The sequence below is a fragment of the Rhinolophus sinicus genome, chromosome X (genome assembly GCF_036562045.2).
Source record: "Rhinolophus sinicus isolate RSC01 chromosome X, ASM3656204v1, whole genome shotgun sequence".
NCBI lineage: Eukaryota > Metazoa > Chordata > Mammalia > Chiroptera > Rhinolophidae > Rhinolophus > Rhinolophus sinicus.
This window is the reverse complement of record NC_133768.1, coordinates 42192904-42212051: the sequence shown is the minus strand read 5'-3', so window position 1 is coordinate 42212051 and position 19148 is coordinate 42192904. Positions and strand designations below refer to the sequence as shown.

The 19148-nt window shown below is 43.4% G+C and overlaps 1 protein-coding gene across 20 annotated transcripts in view; it reads left to right on the top strand.

The window, feature by feature from the left end:
* HUWE1 (HECT, UBA and WWE domain containing E3 ubiquitin protein ligase 1) overlaps nucleotides 1–19148 on the top strand; it is a 160820-nt gene that overhangs the window by 123734 nt on the left and 17938 nt on the right. For 18 of the 20 annotated variants that reach the window (XM_019718919.2, XM_019718910.2, XM_074323887.1 and 15 more), the window contains 16 exons: nucleotides 99–165; nucleotides 1384–1598; nucleotides 5510–5721; nucleotides 6169–6351; nucleotides 9478–9650; nucleotides 10003–10151; nucleotides 10891–10966; nucleotides 11785–11883; nucleotides 12471–12604; nucleotides 12790–12958; nucleotides 14264–14492; nucleotides 15123–15301; nucleotides 15592–15681; nucleotides 15845–15999; nucleotides 17170–17215; nucleotides 18705–18992. In XM_019718919.2, the coding sequence (XP_019574478.1) occupies nucleotides 99–165; nucleotides 1384–1598; nucleotides 5510–5721; nucleotides 6169–6351; nucleotides 9478–9650; nucleotides 10003–10151; nucleotides 10891–10966; nucleotides 11785–11883; nucleotides 12471–12604; nucleotides 12790–12958; nucleotides 14264–14492; nucleotides 15123–15301; nucleotides 15592–15681; nucleotides 15845–15999; nucleotides 17170–17215; nucleotides 18705–18992 (2464 nt within the window). The remainder of the gene's footprint in view (nucleotides 1–98; nucleotides 166–1383; nucleotides 1599–5509; nucleotides 5722–6168; nucleotides 6352–9477; nucleotides 9651–10002; nucleotides 10152–10890; nucleotides 10967–11784; nucleotides 11884–12470; nucleotides 12605–12789; nucleotides 12959–14263; nucleotides 14493–15122; nucleotides 15302–15591; nucleotides 15682–15844; nucleotides 16000–17169; nucleotides 17216–18704; nucleotides 18993–19148) is intronic. The other 2 variants (XM_019718917.2, XM_019718918.2) reach the window with 2 other exon arrangements.

Below are 19148 nucleotides of genomic sequence, written 5' to 3'. Positions count from 1 at the left end.
TGTAGCATTCACAACCAGTACCCTGGGAAGGCGTCCTGCCATTTGGGGACAGCAGTTTTTAAAAATAATAATGGCTCAGGAGTTTTCTTCTTCCATAGAGTCAGGTCTTTGCTGCAGATGGTGCATCTGCTGAGACTTCCACATCTGGGACATCCCAAGGAGAAGGTAATGGTTTGCTTTCCTCCCTCTTTTGTTATGATTTCTTGAGGACAACTTGAGGAAACTGGGTGTCCTGGATAGGGGATAGGGGAATACAAACATAATGGTCAAGTGTACTTGTCTCAGGGTTGAGCTCAGTGTTTTGTAAATAAAGTATTTCTGTAAGCTAAAGTTAGTGGAATTGTGACTTAACTAACCCAGTAATGGTTGTCATGATGATATCCTTTAGTTCTGCTCTTTAAACCACCATATATGTTTCTTTCCATGGTTTCCACACTGGCTTATAGAGCTTTGGTGCCACTGACCCTATTCTAGTTGTAAGCTTTGCATGGCGGATTCTTGCCTTCTAGCGGTGTCAGCAGACCCCATTGGCTACTCACCAAAAATTAGAGAAATGTCATGTGGAAGCAATTCTAATGAGACCGTTCAGGAGCTTCTTCTCCTTGGATACGAAAGATCTTTGAGATCTAATTTAGGAGACATTATACTTAATATCATACTAGTTCCTGGAGATAAGTCAAAAAGGCTATTAGTAAGATATTGGTTAACTCATTTTCGTGGACTTACTGTATCATGTGGGTAATGGCAATATCATTCAAGGGAAGCATCGGTGCCCACTACGTGGCAGACTATAGTAGACACCAAAATGAATCAGATTCATTCCTTGCAGTTAAAGAATTTTGTCTAGTGAGGGAAACCTGCAGCCGTTATAATACAAGGTAAGTGCTAGAATGGAGGCGTGCTGAGATAAGGTATAGTGGGTACGTGATATGTTAATATCTCAGTATGCCTGCATGAGACAGGAAAGCACTTATAGAGGAGGTCAGCATTTTAGCTGAGCCAGATAAGTAAATGTGTGCCAGGCAGACATGTGGGAAGGAAGAGGTGAAAGAGTACACAAGGCATGTTTGGAGAACTATTAGTACAGTATTTCTGGGGCATAAAATGATACACAAGAGGAGGGAAGTGGCAGAAGATATGTGAGCAGTTGGGCAAAGCCTCTCTGATGTACTGTGTCCACAGACCAGGTCTAAGACCTGGGTCATCCTACCTGTCTGTCTTTCCACTGCAGTATGAAGAGGGCATTCAATTTGTACCAATGGCCTTAAAGTGGAGAAGTGGTATTCTTTCTACCTAAGGCTTGATTTTTGCCAGTACTCCAGTGTGCAATTGAACCAGTGTTTCAACTCCAGTGGAATTGAACAAGTGGCTCTTTCTCAACAGCTTCAACTCCAGAGGAGTCTCGGGATGGGAAGAAAGATAAAGAAGGGGACCGGGCCTCTGAGGAAGGCAAGCAGAAAGGCAAGGGCAGCAAACCTCTAATGCCCACCTCCACTATTCTTCGTCTTCTGGCAGAGTTGGTTAGGTCCTATGTTGGTATTGCTACTCTGATTGCCAACTACAGCTACACTGTGGGCCAGTCTGAGCTGATCAAAGAGGTAATATTTTCAACTTCTGCTTAAGGTTTTATACTGTCGTCATTTGGATACCTGCTATGTGTTGGATGCTTTGCTAGGAACCCATGCATGCTAGCCCAGTGATGAGAGAGGCAGAGGCCTAAGACACATTAAAGAGCTAGGCCTTTTTCCCATGATGTGGAGCCATCAGGCTCATTGCAGGGGGTGAGTTGATGCAATTTGTAGAACATTGCGTGGTATGCAGTGTTGAGACTGCAAAAGGCAAGACTGGAATCAGAGACCAGTTAGGAATCTGATCTAGTAATCTAGGTAATACAGGACCTTGGTGAAATTGTGGGAGGAGAAGTGGAATGGGTTAGTTGAAGAGATGTTTTAAAGGTAGAAGTGGACAAGAATTGGATTGGGAGGATGAAGGCGAAAGAAATCAAGGACTCAGATGTTTTAGGGATTTTTCTTATTATTCCTTTTACTTTAGAAGACGAAGCGATTTGAAAAGCAATTGGAATTTGAGAGGTTTCTGTGGGTCACCTAAGTAAAGGTGTCTAGGGGACAGTAGAATGAACGAAATACGTAAGAATGTCAGTATTTGTCTTCCAGATGTACTCACACCTGTGAAAAAACACCAGATGTGGTATCAGTACTGGTAATAAAGAATATAAGAAAAGCCTAAATGTCTATCAGTAGAGCTATGGGAAAGAATGAAGTCGTATTTTATATGTCCTGATATATTGGGTTGGTGCAAAAGTAATTGCGGTTTTTGCAATTATTTTCAACCTGTTGAACCGCAATTGCTTTTGCACCAACCTAATAGCATTATCTTCAGGTTAGATTTTTCAAGTGAGGAGGCACCTTTAAGAAACTGTCATGTTCCCATATATGTAAAAGGGAAGCCCAAGGAGGTTTTTCTCATAAAGGGGACCTTGTTTGGGGGTCACAGTAATTTTATGGTTGCTAAGTACTAAAGAGCCTGATAGTGGAGTACAAGCAATAATGTTGGCAGGCAAAGAATCCATGAAAGCAGCTGCTATTTTTTAAGCTATTTTTACTTTTAATTCAAGTTTTTAAAGCATATAAGAATACACAGTCTTAAGTGATTTCGTCAGTTGGTCTTGGATAACCACAACCCAAATGAAATAAAACATTACAAACTCCACAAAAGCTTCCCCCCTCCTGCCTTTGTGCATCTCCCCTTCCACGTTAAGCTTCCATAAGGTCACCATTATCTTGAGTTCTGTTGTAAATTGGTTTTGTGTTTTATACAAACGGAATCTTACAGTATGTACTCCTTTGTGTCTGGCTTCTTTTGCTTAACGTGTTTGTAAGATTCATTTTTGTGTGTAGTTGTAGTTTGTTTTCATTGTTGTATAGAATTCCATTGTGTGACTGTAACAATCTTTTTATCCATTCTAATGCTAATAAGCAATTCGGTAGTTTTCCATTTGGAGGTTTTAAAAGCGCTGCTGCATTCTTGTACATGCCTAGGTGAACATATGTGTGTCTTAGTGAGCATTTCTGTTGGGTGATATATGCCTAGGAGTAGACTTGCTGGTGTGTTCAGCTTTAGCAAATGGTACCAAAAGTTTTCCAGAGTGGTTGTGTCAATTTATATTATCACCAGCGTAGGATATAGGAGTTCCGGTTGTGTACCTCCTTGCTGTCCCTAGTATTTTTCCTAGCCATTCTAGCAGGTTTGTGGTGGTATTGCGTTATGGTTAAAATTTCCCTGTCTTTATTGGCCATTTGTATACTCTCTTGTGCAGTGTCCAAGTCTTTTATTCTTGTTTTCTATTGAGTTCTTCATGTATTCTGGATATAAATCCTTTGTGGAGTATATGTATTAAATATACATTAGACGTTTATTTCAAAGCTTTTACTCATTTATGCCAGTTGTAGTTACGGTTTGTAATAGTATTACTTGGGAAATAAGAATTGCAAATTTATTAAGTATCTGATTGATATGTGTCACGTGACCCACTGGGTCTGGGTTCTCATAGGTGCTTACAAATACCCTGTCTCCCCGAAAATAAAACCTAGCTGGACAATTAGCTCTAATGCATTTTTTGGAGCAAAAATTAATATAAGACCCTGTCTGTTCTATTCTATTCTGTCAGACTGGGTCTTAATATAAATTTTTGCTCCAAAAGACATATTAGAGCTGATTTGTCCGGCTAGGTCTTATTTTTGGGAGAACACGGTATCTTATAATCCTCACCTCAGCACTAAAAGGTTATTGGTGTTGTTCCCCTGAGTAGAGAAGACAGTTCAGAGAGGTCAATAACTTGCCCAAGGCCACACTTCAGAGTAGCAGGACTGGAGTTGGAACCCAGGTCTCTGATTCCAAATCCAGATCCTTTCTGCTTAGTCACACTGCTTTCCCAAATTACAAAGCTTTTTTCCAGTTTTTACTAAAGTCACATAACATTTACACTTTTATTCAGAAAACTGTTTTAACTTTTAATTTTATTCACTACTGGGAAGTTTTTAATTCTAATACCGTGTTTCTCTGAAAATAAGAGCCAGACAATCAGCTCTAACGCGTCTTTTGGAGCAAAAATTAATGTAAGACCCGGTATTATATTATATTTATTATGTTACGTTATATTAGACCGAGTCTTATATTAATTTTTGCTCCAAAAGACGCATTAGAGCTGATTGTTCGGCAAAGTCTTCTTTTCGGAGAAACACAGTAGTTGTCTTAACAAGGTTACCTTATGTAATTTCCCAAACTCTAGTATTTTTTTCCCCTCCCCCTCTCCCACTCCCAACTCCCATTCAAGCCGTTGTTCTCAGTCTAGTTGTGAAGGACACAGCTCCCTGGCCCATGTTGGTATTATGAGCCTTGCTCTCTAACGGGCTGAGACAGTTGGTCGCTCACGGCAGTTCAAGCCAGCTGACGGCTGCTCCCGCCAGCCCACCTCCAGGGAGAGCCGTTGTTCACAATCTTAGCTGTAAAGGGTGCACCTCGCTGGCCCATGTGGGAATCAAACCAGCAACCTCTGTGTTAGGAGCACAGCGCTCCAACCACCTGAGCCACCCAGCTGCCCCGTCTAGTATTCTTAACTGCATTTTTTTTAATTAAGGTAAAATTCGCGTGAAACTAAGCATTTGAAAGTGTACGGTTTAGTGGCATTTAGTACATTCAGTTGTGCAGCCATCATCTCTATCTAGTTCCAAAATCATTGGTGCGTTTTGATCCAAAATCTCTTTGAATGACAACAGAACTAAGGTTTCTTTCTAAGATAAGGAATTATCAGGGCACAAATCATCGTTAGAGAAAAGGTCTGGCTTAATTTCCTTCCCTGTTGTTGGGGTTTTGAGTTTTTTGCTTTTGTTTTTCTATTTTAAGTAACCCTGCTGTTAAATATTTTTGCATATCCATATCTGTGACTGTGCTCTTTCTCATTTAACCCCTGCCAGTTTCTAGCCCAGGGTTCTGGGCACATTGTAGATGTCAATAAGTACTCCAATTCAATTGAATACTGAAGGGATTATAACACTCAATTAGGAATCAAGATTTGAATACTTACCACTGACTAAGTTCTCTGTGCAAGCCACATTTCTTTGGGCCTCATATTAACCATCTGTAAGATGGGGAGAGTATTGTACTGCCTTAACTCTTACAGGTTTGCTGTAAACAGTTCTATTTAAATATCACACAAAAATATTTTAAGAAATGCCAAGTAACATCCAAATGAAAATGTATAAACTGTGTAGTAGGAAATGAATGGGATTTGGAAGCATAAAACCTGGATTTGCTACTCACTTAGCTGTACCTTTAAGCCTTGGCTTTTCTCATCTATGATATGGAGTTGATAATCACTGGCTGGGTGACTTCCAGGATCAACTCTGTGCGTATGTGTACCGCGTTGCTGTGCAAACGATACGGCATAATTGTGTTTGTGAGTAAATGGTCGTGATTAATGACTTTACAGGACTGCAGTGTGCTAGCTTTTGTTCTGGACCACCTCCTCCCACACACGCAGAGTGCAGAAGACAAGGACACGCCTGCCCTGGCCCGCCTGTTCCTCGCAAGCCTGGCTGCTGCAGGTAGTGGCACAGATGCCCAGGTGGCCCTTGTGAATGAAGTAAAAGCAGCCCTGGGACGGGCACTGGCTATGGCTGAGAGTACAGAGAAACATGCCAGGTAAAATCCATGCCTGACCTAGTGCTCATAACCAGTAGCAACCCCTTACTCCATTCTTGGCCCATGGGATTCCTTGCATTTGAACAAGAGTTCTAGTTATACCAGCACAGTACATTCTATGGTCCTCTCGAATAATTAAAACACCCAGAAGACTGGTTACATTTGGAGGAGGTGAGTAAACAGACTTAGAGAAAACAAAGGGACATTTTTGTTATATCTAGGGTCTTTAAGCAAGAGGTTGAGCAGGTTATTCCGTCTTACTTTTTAAATTACGTTTAAAGAAAATGAAGAATGCTGCCACCCACAGAGTGAGTTCTCGCCTATGTAGTTGTTACTTTGAGGATGGAACACAAAGGGCCCAGGAGGGTTATCTGAGGCAAGTTAGTGAGGACTTAGCCTAAGATGGGGCTGTGTTCACGTGATAGAAATGTCACGTTTCTCCCCCAGGCTTCAGGCAGTGATGTGTATCATCAGTACCATCATGGAGTCCTGCCCCTCCACCTCCAGCTTCTACAGCAGTGCCACGGCCAAGACCCAGCACAATGGCATGAACAACATCATTCGACTCTTCCTGAAGAAGGGACTGGTCAATGACCTGGCCAGGGTGCCTCACAGCCTGGACCTGTCCAGGTAAAAGCATTCCTGAGCGCTAGCCTCAGGCTTTTGCCCTCTCTTTAGTCATTCTGCTTACTTCTCCAGTTGCCTAATATTGCATGTTTTTTTGCAAGATGAGTAGTGAGCAGCCGGTTTGATAGGAAAGTTTGGGTGTAAGTGGCTTTTGGGTAGTATTGTGACTTATAAGCAAAGTACTTTCTCTTCTTTAGGCCTTAGTTTTCTCATTTGCTGCAAACTCAAGAGTTGGACTATATCACTAATTTTTTCTTGAAAGCTTCTCTACATTTAATTAAAAATAACCTTTTATTATAATGTTATGTATGTATCATAAGAATACAGATGAGCAAAAATAAAGTAGGCACCATATTCTTACCACCCAGATACCATTGTTATCTTACGGCATATCTTTCAGAGGTTTTCTTCACATACATAAATAATTATTTTTTTACTAAAGTATATATGCTGTTGTGTAACCTGGGGTGTGGTTGGGACTTTTTTGTTGCGTTTAGGTTTATTTTTGTTTTCAGTTAGTCTCTACCTTTCTTTGTAAATAAAGTTTCATCCTATCTAATACCCGGATTTATATTAAAAAATTTTTGTCCAAACTAAACCAATGGACCTTGCATTACTTATGGTTAGATCCTCTGCATCTCTGTTCTAACACAAGGCCTTAATTAATTTTTTAAATTTTCATTTTATTGCTGTTGTGCATGATACTAACTTGTTGAAGTGACCAGGCCTGCTGTCCTGCCAAGTGTTTCACCTTCTAGATGTGGTCCATTTGGTATCTTGCAACATAGTTTAACTTGTTCCTTTACTACCTATTTTCCAGAAACTTCTCATTAGAGCTAGAGACTTAATGGAGCAATTTAAACAATACTGGCTGGGATATATCATAGATTGATGTACATCTCATTTTATATCATGAGGAGACAAATCTATTCGAACTACCATTATTAATCATAAAATTGACCACTAGAGTAGAGTGGTAATCATCATTGTACTCTTACATTTTCCCCTTTCTTACTACAAAGTAATCTGTGTTAGTACTTGGGCACTGTACAAATGTCTGGTTCCCTATCAACCATGTACCTAATTAATGGTCTTAATACCAGTTGATAATCCTTGGCGTGCATCAGTTGATTTCTTTGGGGGTTATCAGTGACACCTTTCTAATTTCTATCATTCCTTCTACATTATTTAGCTGGCATTATTCTCTGATACAGCCCCAGTTCAAAAGGGAAAATCTAGTTATCCTGAAATAGCAGTTCCTACTGAAAAGGCAGAATAACAACTCAGTTTTTTCCCCTTAAGTCACCGGTTTTCAGAGTAAACTCAAAAATAGGTTAAATCACCACCTCAAATGTGAGTTTTCTCTGGCTTACTATTTTCTAAGTAGCATTATGGACTCATGAATTTTCGTTGATTGCATTATTTGGATCACTACAGTCATCATCCTTTTTTCATTACAACTTTGGTCCATTGGGCCTCTTCAAGCTGACGACTTTGTCCTTTTGATACAACCTCATGGATTTTTTAAAAAATGCTTAAAAATGTCACACTCACAGTAGGGTAATGAGCACCATATATCTCACCTAGACTAACCAGTGGTTACCTAGCATTCTGTCTTACTTGCTTTAGTTCCCCCCTGCTCTCCCCTTTTTGGGAGGTGAATGGCTTGAAATTTTTTGCTAACAATGTGGTGTTTAACCTCTGAATACTTCAGTATGTATCTCCTAAGAACAAGCATTTCCTTACATGGCTAGAATATCATCATTACATCTAAGAAATTTATCATTAATGTAATACTACTAAATGAATATTTCATATTCAGTTTTCCCCAATTATTCCAAGTGTATCTTTATAGCCTAGGGAAGAGTGTTTTGATCCAGGATCCAGTAAGCATCACTCATTGTGTTGGATTATTATGGGTCGCTTGGTGTGTGTTTTTGTGATACTTGACTGTTTTGAAGAATCCAGAAGGCCCAATGTCTTAGAGTAATATCCCATAATCTGGATTTGTCTAATGGCTTTTATTTTTCATTATTTTTTTTAAGCACATCATTTTTCCAATTTTAGTATATGTGCTGCCGAAGCGAGCACAAGCACATCATTTTTATTGGGGAATATTGGGGAACAGTGTGTTTTTCTAGGACCCATCAGCTCCAAGTCATTGGCCTTCCATCTGGTTGTGGAGGGTGCAGCTCAGCTCCAAGTCAAGTCACCGTTTTCAATCTTAGTTGCACGGGGCTCAGCCCACCATCCCATGTGGGAATTGAACCGGCAACCTTGTTGTTGAGAGCTCACGCTCTAACCAACTGAGCCATCCAGTTGCCCCACTGGCAGCTGAGCAGCAGCTCATTGTCTTCAGTCTCGTTGCAGAGGACGCAGCTCGCTGGCCCATGTGGGAATCGAACCAGCAACCCTATTGTTCAGAGCTCACGCTCTAACCAACTGAGCCATCCGGCCGCCCTAATTGCTTCCTTATGATTAGATTTAGGCTAAACTTTTTGGGCAAGAGTAGTACATAGGTGGCATTTGTCCTTCTCAGTGCATCACATCAGGAGACACATAATGCCAATTTGTCCATTTATTGGTGATGGTTAAGTTTAATCACATAGTTAAAGTTTAGCTTTCCCCTTTGTATTTAATAAGTTATCTGTTAGGTGATGCTTTGAGCGCATAGGAAGATCACGTGACTATCCTGTGCCCTGAAGAGTTTTAACTCAGTCGTTTTAACATTCATTGGTTATCCTTGTCTGGATTACTTATGTTGCTGGTTGCAAGTGCTGATTTTCTGATTCTCTCATTCCTGTGTATTAGCTGGCATTCTTTTATAATGAAGACCTCCTTCTACCTGCTTTTTTGTATCCCTGTGGCTACAGGTTCTTTTTATATTTAATTTGTTGTAACCTATTACTATCATTCTTTTTGATGCATAAATTTGGCCAGTAGTAACAACCCCATTAATTTTTTAAAGCCTTCTTACTTTTGAAAGCCTTCTAGCACAACATTATGTCCCAGGCTCACCTTGTAATCTCCATGCCCCTTTTTTGAGATCAGTTGTGCACTGGTGAGCCTTGTTTCCTTTTAGTGTGGATTTCTGTGCTCAGTCCATCTCTGTATCTTCCTTTATCTCAGTCCCAACATGGCCAACACAGTCAATGCTGCTCTGAAGCCTTTGGAAACCCTTTCCCGGATTGTGAACCAGCCCAGTAGCCTTTTTGGCAGCAAGAGTGCTTCTAACAAGAGCAAGTCTGAGCAGGATGCCCAAGGAGCTTCTCAGGATTCCAATAGCAACCAGCAGGACCCAGGTAGGGAATTAGAGCCAATGGGCTAGAAGGCTGGCCTGGTGGGTGTACTTATTTTGTGGGCATGGCATCACAACTGTTCTGGCTTGGTATTGTTTGCCTGGGAACTTGCTGACCTTCCAGAGATCTGTCATAGTAGCGTGGGAATCTGCCCCACAAAGAATTCCTTAAAATTGCAGCCTTGTTTGGCTATCCTCACACGTAGCCTTGTCTTTTCCTTTGTCACCCATTCATTTATTCTCTGAGAACTTGTAAACTTGCCCAGGGAAGGGACCTTATTGTCTTCATGCTTGCCTTGTGGTGTCCCACACATAGGCACCCTTTGATTATTTTGCTGGTTGGTTGACTGTTTCAGGCGAGCCTGGGGAAGCAGAAGTGCAGGAGGAGGATCATGATGTCACTCAGACAGAGGTGGCAGATGGGGATATCATGGATGGGGAGGCTGAAACCGACTCAGTGGTGATTGCTGGGCAGCCTGAGGTGCTCAGTTCACAAGAGATGCAGGTAGGGAGGCAGATCACCCAGGATACCCCTATTGCGGCGCTGAACCAAACCCCCAAGCAATGTGGGTGGGTGAGTACTTTAGATCCTTGCCTTGATGCTGTCTGCTTTGCGGAGGAGCACGGATGATATGCTTAGTAGATGCTTAGTAAATGAATTTAAATTGTATTAAATGAGGGGTGGGGGCAGGGTGCCATGTACTGTGAAATCGAATAGATCCCAACAAGAAAATGTAGGCCCAGGTGAAATGTTGATGTAGAAAGCTGGCTTGATCCCTTTGGGCCCAGTCTTTGATTTACTTGGCTCTGGTCATTAATGGAAGCTCCTTAGCATTACTGTTGTGCCTATAGCACCAGCTGCACTGGGGCATTCAAAGAGTCGTCTCCTAACAACCCTAAAGAAAACATTGTAATTTCTGGAGCTGGTAGCGGTGATAAGAAATGGAGTCTACAGTCCTAAGCTGATAGCTCTCAAAGAAATCGGCACGTATTCCTGGACAGTATAAAGACTAACCTGGTCTCAGATAACTGGGATGGACCCATTTGAAGGACAGTCTGAGTGTGGATTGGCAGCACGTGGTAGTTTCTGTGCTCTTAGCACCCAGTGTGTGGTATTTATATAACACCCTTTGTCACACATTATCCCAGAAATACATGCTCCCTTGCTGGCTTTTTTTAGGGTTTCAGTGCTAGCACAATGATAGACTTGTGTGCATCCATATGTATGTTCTATTTCTCTCCAGGTTGAGAATGAGCTGGAGGACCTGATAGATGAGTTGCTTGAGAGGGATGGCGGATCTGGGAACAGTACAATTATAGGTGAGAGCCCCAGAACTGAGTATAGCCTCTTCCTTTTCCTCAATCTCTCTTGGGAGGACCCTTTTTCTCATCATCTGCTTGCTCAGCTCTGCCTAAGGGCTCATAGCCAGCCTAGATTGCTGCTTGTCTTGATGTTGATGGTCTTACGAGATTCACAAGCCATCTATCTACAGACCTGTGGCGGGTCTGAAGCGTTGCCTGTGTGGGGGAGGCGGAGGGATGGCCATCAGTAGAGATGATACATCAGGCACATTAAGAGTGTTTATTATTCATGGAAACCTAGAGGAGGCTGTAGAGGCTGTAGGGTGAGAAGTGCTTTCCTTTCAGTTCTTCAACGAAATCCAGGGCCTTTTCCACCTTTGAGTCTCATTACTGTAACAAGAGCAATCATCCCTAAGGGTGGCTCTTCTTACAATTCAGAGGGAAAATGGCAAAGGTACCCTACAGTCACCTGGCTCCAAGGGTGTATGTGTTACTTGTTTTTATTTTATTGATGAAGGAAATCAAAGGATTAACGGAAGCAGACAAGTATTTATAAATTTGACAAGGATTTTTCACACCTATTATCCTCTGTGGTTTCACAATTAGTAGTGGGATTGGCATTTTACAGATGAGGAAACTGAGACTCAGACAGGTAAAGTGACTGGCCAAGCTCACCTAGCTAGTCAACAGCAGAGAACTCAGGTCTTCTCCCTCATCCAAAAAAAAAAAAAAAAAAAGTGGATATCTGCTGGGTGTCTGTAGCTACTGTAGGCACACCCAATCTGGAAAGGGAAGTCCTCTGTTGTTCAGTGAAGGCTCTGCTCTGTAACCTTCAGTGAGCAGAAGTGGAGAGGATGAATCACAAGAGGACGTGCTGATGGATGAAGCTCCTTCCAACCTCAGCCAAGCTTCCACCTTGCAGGCCAACCGAGAAGGTGAGAGTGCCGAGGCCAGAAAGGCCTCCCTTCTTGCCCTGCACGTCTGACAGACACTACACTAGGGTTTTCCTGGAGGCAGCTGCCCACATGTGCAGAATAAGGAAGCATCTGTCTGCATGCGCTGACATACACCATCCACTTTATCCTCAGCCAGTTTTTCAAATAACATGTTACTACTGCTTGCCCAAAAGTTTGTCACTTCTTACTTGGTTCGCTTTCTTCTCACCCACCTGCTATCATCGCTCCAGATTCCCTCTTAACCAGCAGGATGCAGTCAATAGCAAAGTAGGGCTGGAAAGGTAAGGGGGCAGCAGCAGACTTGGCCAAGTCCTAGACCGTGGCTCCTCAAGCACCACCCTGTGGCCAGCCTCCACATTCAGCCACCCTGCTCAGCGTGTTGATGCATTGATTGGCACTTTCAGGAAATCTGGGCTGGCTCACTAAGTCTGTTTATCACCCCAGATCTGGTTCTTCCTCTCCTAGAGTCAGATACCCCATGCCTTCCCACTCAGTCTGCGGGCCCGCACAGTAGCCTGTTTTCTAGCTATTCAGTATAGTCCTCCAATGTGCTCCCTTTGTTTTAGATTCCATGAATATCCTGGACCCTGAGGATGAGGAGGAGCACACTCAGGAAGAGGACAGCAGTGGCAGTAACGAGGATGAGGATGATAGTCAGGATGAAGAGGAGGAGGAGGAGGAAGATGAGGAAGATGATCAGGTGAGGGGGGACTGTGTTTGGGTTGGTTCAGACAACCTCTTCCATGGGAACACAGCTGGAGAACACCAACAGTTTGGGTTGCTAGCCTCCACGCCTCCCTCCCTCGTGTGCACATGTGGCCATGACACCAGACCCCAGAAAACGCTTACCTCCAGCAATTCTCCATCTCCTATTTTCCCCTTAAGGAGGATGATGAAGGTGAAGAGGGAGATGAAGACGATGACGACGATGGCTCTGAAATGGAATTGGATGAGGATTACCCTGATATGAACGCTTCTCCCTTGGTCCGATTTGAGCGCTTTGACCGGGAGGATGATCTCATCATTGAGTTTGACAACATGTTCTCCAGTGCTAGTAAGATACAGGGGCTCAGCTGGGTTTTATCTCTTGATTCTTATACCCTTCTCTAGGGTAAGCCAAGCAGTGAACCAGAGCAGCTATGTCGATCTAATACAGATAGCACTTCTTTTCCTGTGCCGACTTCCTGGGGCAAGGGAGGTCTGAATCCATCTCGCTCAATAAGTGTACACTTAGCAGGAAGAATGAGAGGCTGCTCTTGTTCTCCACCTCAGTAAGCAGGCAGCCATTTTAGAATCTGGACAACTTGATGATTTGCTTGAATTTTAAAAAAATAGGAGACCAAGGCTAAGTGCATCAGGCACCCTTGTGCACGCTACAGTGACAGGGCGATCGGTAATCCCATATAACACGACCTTGAGAGTTTGTATGGACACCTTTGAGCTCGGCATTGGGGAGTAGATTTGAGCACATTCACACTGTTCTTCAAGGATGCATCTTTTGAGAGGAGAGAGTGAATCTCTTCCCTCCTCTCCCACCAACATCACAGTGCCCTTTTAGCATCAAGTTCTTAAAATCAGGCTGTCTTGAGAAGGCAGGTCTTGACCCTAAATCACAAGCAGATACAGCAGAAAACACTGAACTGTTCTGGTCTGTCGTCTTGGCCAAGTAGTCTCTTACCTCTTTGAGCCTCAGTTTGTCACCTGTAAATGAAAAGTTTGGGGGGGGAAATGGTTGGATTACATAATTTGCCGGATACTTTCTATTCTATGATTTTCTTTGCATTTCTGTGATTTTCATCAGACTTCCTAATGTTGAGCCTCTGTCCATTGAACAAATATTTGAGGAGTGCCTACTATGTCGGTACTAGGAATACAGCAGTAAAAAAGAAAGTCCTTTTCCCTCATAGGAGCTTATGGCCTATTAAGAATTACAAATAAGCAGGCACTACATAGTAGTGTGGTAAGAAAGCGCAGAGTAATTATTAAGCCAGGATTTTTAAGCCAATCCTTAGAATCAGAGCAAGTGACGTCTAAGCCAAGAATAAAAAGAAGAGGGTGAAGAGTCTTCAGGATGCAGGGAGCAGCATGTTTCTTGAGGGGCCTGGAAATGTCACTGTGGCTATAGGGTGAAGAATGGATTGGGAGGCTATTTAGGAGGCTGTTGCAGTATCTAGGTGAGAGATGGTGGCATTAGCTATGATAATGTCAGTGGTCGTAGATGAGGTGTGGGAATGAGGGAGAAAGGACAAAGCTCAGGTTTCCGTGTGAGGAAGTAAGTCCCAGGAGACATGGTTCTGCTTTAACAACCATGGGAGAAATTTCTTTTTGGCACTGACCCCTTTGCATGTTGTCCTTGCAGCAGACATCCCCCCATCCCCAGGAAATATCCCTACCACTCACCCACTGATGGTACGCCATGCAGACCACAGTTCCCTGACGCTGGGCAGTGGCTCCTCTACAACACGCCTCACCCAGGGTATCGGGCGCAGTCAGAGGACCCTAAGGCAGCTGACGGCCAATACAGGCCACACCATTCACGTTCACTACCCTGGGAATCGCCAGCCCAACCCACCTCTCATACTCCAGAGGTGAGTTGAAAAGATTGTTGGGCTCACTGGGCTTCAGCATCGTCTTGACCTGGGGGAAGCAGTCCATCACTTAATGGTCTTGTCACATGTGCAAATAATGTATTTGTCCCATTTCTTTGTGGGCTATATGTGCAGACTTCTGGAGGAATACCTAATTGTATAACATGTTCTTTTGCTTAAGTGTCCTGTGTATACATTCAGCAATCATTAAGCATCTCATATTCTAAGCACTTAACACTTTAGATATAGACAGAACAGGATCCGTGCCATAGGGCTTAGAGGTTAGTGGAAGGAGTAATTTTAAAAGTGAAAAAAGGGATATAGGTGTCATAGTGGTCAATGTACACACTACAGAGGGTGTACAAGAGAGGTATTATACCCTAACCCAGTACCTGGCGTTATCCATGACACTAATCTGCCTGGATCTGTGGAATAATATGCAACCTCAGCCCAAATAAAGTTTGCAAACTGATGGAGTAGTTAGGAAAGTAACTAAGATTTATGTGTAGTACGATCAGTCCATAATAGCGTTAAGCATTTCGTAGACGATACAGAAATGATCTCACAGTAACAGGTTGCAGGGCCCCTGTGGGTGTGCAGTGACCATGGCATCCCCCCGTCGCCCTACAGGTTGCTTGGTCCCTCCGCTGCCGCTGACATCCTGCAGCTGAGCAGCAGCCTTCCCTTACAAAGCCGGGGCCGGGCCCGCCTCCTGGTGGGCAACGATGATGTCCACATTATCGCCCGGTCTGATGATGAACTGCTCGATGACTTTTTCCATGACCAGAGTACAGCTACCAGCCAAGCAGGCAAGTTTCTCTGGTGAAAGGGAGGGTATAGTTTGTCAGCTTTTATTTTTTTTCCCTGCTTAGGGAAAGCAGAAAAGTATCTGCTCTGCCTGAAGAAACCCTATTTTATAATAGAAGCCAGACCACTGAATGACTTTGCCAAAGGCAACAAAAACTTGATTATCTCTGGGTGCCTGTGGTGTGCCAAACCTTGTGATCGACACTGGACCCTGTTAGAGAATGACTGCAATTTTAGGATCAGTTGACACATGACAAGACCCAGAATCTCATTCTCCTGTGTTCCCCTACAGGGACCCTGTCCAGCATCCCCACAGCCCTGACTCGCTGGACAGAGGAATGTAAAGTTCTCGATGCTGAGAGTATGCACGACTGTGTTTCAGGTGTGTGGCAGTTTGGTTATCAGGGCAGTAGTGAGCCCTCCGGTGCTGGGACAAGTATACATGGAAAGTTGTTTCCCTGTTTCTCTGTGGCCACAAGCTCTGCTGCTTGGCTTCCTCCCCCACGTCCCCTGAGCAGCTCCTGATCTTTGCTCTTTTGATGCAGTTGTTAAAGTGCCCATTGTCAATCACCTGGAATTCCTGAGGGATGAGGAGCTGGAAGAAAGACGGGAGAAACGCAGGAAACAACTGGCAGAGGAAGAAACAAAGATAACTGACAAAGGCAAAGAAGATAAGGAAAACAGGGATCAGAGTGCACAGGTGATTCCCAAAGGCTGGAGGATTCATCTTTGGCTACGTCTGCTTTAACTTTGATACGGTTTTGGCATACACGTGGCATCGAGAGTCACTGGAGAATCCTCGGACTTTCACATTGAACCTCAGAAAGGATCCATTCCAAATTTGCCGTATACTCACATAGTTTTAGGGGAAAGAATTCAAACCCAGAGGGAAAATCATTTTTCCAGTGTCTCACTGGGAAAAACTGGAGCCAGAACCAGAGTGTTTCCTGAGTCGTACTGTAGAGTCTCTGCAGCTAGACAAGAACGACCTTGACTAAGTCCAGGCTGTTGATGGTGCAATTCCGTTTCTCTCAGTGGATTGCTTTACCAAGTTGGGGGAGGGGATCTTTACCAAGATAACCCCATTCCTTCATCTAAGTTATGCTTAGGCTTCAGCTCAGAGAAATGTTACTACCCTGAACCCTAGCACCACATGTCATTTTCTAGGGCTCAAATTCTCTGCCATGATTTTGGTTTACAAAGAAGCTACCTACGTTTTTCTAAAACTTCTGGGACCTCGAACAGTATAGCTTTAATGTATATGAATCAATGCTAATAGAAATACAAAGAAATTGAAAGACTTCAGTGAAAGACTTTATTATACCCCACTCGGCATTTAGGATATTCGATAGGTTAAAGATAAAGTTATTGAAATGTTCAATTACAATAACAAGCTTGATGTAACAAATACCTTTGTATAGAACTTTCAGCTAAGTGAACAGTAACATTGTTTTAAACACATGAAAAGTGATAGAAAATAAGCTAGCCTGGCATGTGATTTTAAAAGCTGGAGTAGACAAAATGAGCCCAAGGAGGGGAAATATATAGAGATAAAACTTCAAGAAATTCTTGCTGGTCTCACCATTGTGTTCAAGTCATGCTCTGTGGCCAGCCCAGCTCTAAAGTGTTTTTGATTATCCTTTCCTCTGGTGGTTCAGTCGGCCCCTGGCAGTTTCCACCTTGTCCATAAGCCATCCTTGAACATGAGTGTGTGTGAGAGAAATTGGAGATGTTTGCACACTGAAGTGCTCATCTTCCATCCAGGTCACTGAACTCCTAGGTGGCATATGTGGGGGTTGGGACTATTACAGTTGACCTCAGTCTCATGTGCTTGCAAAGTCCTACATTGGTCTGTCCCTTCTCTTTGCAGTGTACTGCGTCTAAGACAAATGACTCTGCTGAACAGAACCTCTCAGGTAACTCTTCCTCCCTTTTCCTCCTCTTGCTAATGGTTGGTTCTTTCTCCTGGCCCTGCAGAGTAGCTGGCCCAAGTGGGCTGAAGATGAACACTGGTGCTCTGTGGGATGAGGTAGTAGATTGTATAGTTTTAGGGTCATACCCCATCTTGGAGATAACTATACAGTCTACTGTCTTTCCCACGGTGGTACATTCCCCTCCGACGTGCTATGTTCAGCTTCTCGTCCTGATTGTCCTGTGCTGCCTTTTGGTGTGTAGTGAGGCCATGTGTCCTACCCCCTTGGGTGGCCACCATAGTGTGGTGCTTCATGAGAACACCTGATGACAGTGGTTCCCAAATGCCAGTCCTCAGTGAAAATGAACAAAATAAGGGAGGTTTAATGAGTTCTTCAGAAATTGAATTTATTCAACTTAAAGGACTATTTCATAATAGAGATCATGTCCTTCTTAATCCTTTGGTATTGAAATATTTTTATTAAATGATATTGATGGGGTTTTTTTTCTTGGCTAAACTAAAAGTTGGTAGCCCCATGTTAGTCTCTTTTTACTTTTTATGTAAATTTTATGGGTCTGTGGAATCTCTAAAAGTCTAGAAACATTATCTTGAGCAACCTGCTTTGGGGGAAGGTAGCTCTGGGCTAAATGGTATTACTACTATATGCTTTCTATCCCTCGTCGTAATCTTCTTAATGTCAGTAGCCATTTTATGATTCTAATAACTGCTCCATGTGGTATTATATGTCTCCCCCACCCCTATTTCCTCAGACTTTTCTTCTGCTTCCCTATACCTTCTGTCTCCTTTGGCACTTGAGTTGGGAAATGATTGTACCAAAGCCTACACAGTATTTTTTAAAGCAGTGAAAGAGGGTAGGTGTCCTGGAACCCTTAATCTAGCAAAAGGTCTTTGAAAGTGTCTCTCATCAGGTAGAATGGCCTTTTGCCTGCTGCCCTTGCTAGAGGATTCTGCTCATGCCGGGGTGAGGTAGTAAGTTGTATTGTTGTGGGGTAGGGATTTTAGGCCCCAATTAGAAGATAACTATACAACTTACTACTTTCCCTGGTGTGTGGCATCTTCATACCTAGTCTCGGCACTGTTGCTTCCATTAGACAGAATTGTAGATGTTCCTTAAATAATCAGGACTGGAAGAAAAGGGAGGTGGAAGGGGGCAGGTGATATTTAGGGTAGGCAAATATAATTATAAAGTGACTTGAACTCTTTCCCTTCCTGGGGCACAGAAAGGATTTAATTTTTAGGATCTACAGAGAGTTCTCCAATTCTTGGGACCAAGATAGCACTGTGCCTTAGCCCCTGTCCTGGGTGTACCAGACCAGCCACAAGCTGTTCCTAGGAGCAGTTGATGGTGGGGGGAATTCCTACGTCACTGGTTGGGGGGGGATTCTTGTCACGCCACCTGTGCTTATTGAGTGGCTCCTGGATCCTTGGCTGATCGCCCCGTAACACATTCATTGTCATTCTTTCCGAGAAAGATGGGACTCCTATGCCTGACAGCTACCCAACAACCCCATCTTCAACTGATGCAGCTACATCTGAGTCCAAGGAGACCCTTGTCACTCTGCAGCCCTCACAACAGCAACCAACACTCCCACCCCCACCAGCTTTGGGAGAGATTCCTCAAGAGCTGCAGTCCCCAGCTGGAGAAGGAGGGAGCTCTACACAGCTATTGATGCCTGTAGAGCCAGAGGAATTGGGTCCCACAAGGCCAAGTGGAGAAGCAGAAACGACTCAGATGGAGTTATCTCCAGCTCCCACTATAAGTGAGTAGAGTTGCAAGGATTGGGCGGGGGGGAGGGTAGAACAGGAGGGAAAATGGACATCTTCGTAGTTTCTTCTCTCTCTTTAGAGAAATAGTAGAAGCTCAAGTCCTCGAATAGTAGGATCTCAGCTTGCACATGACTGTCTCAGCTCAAGTT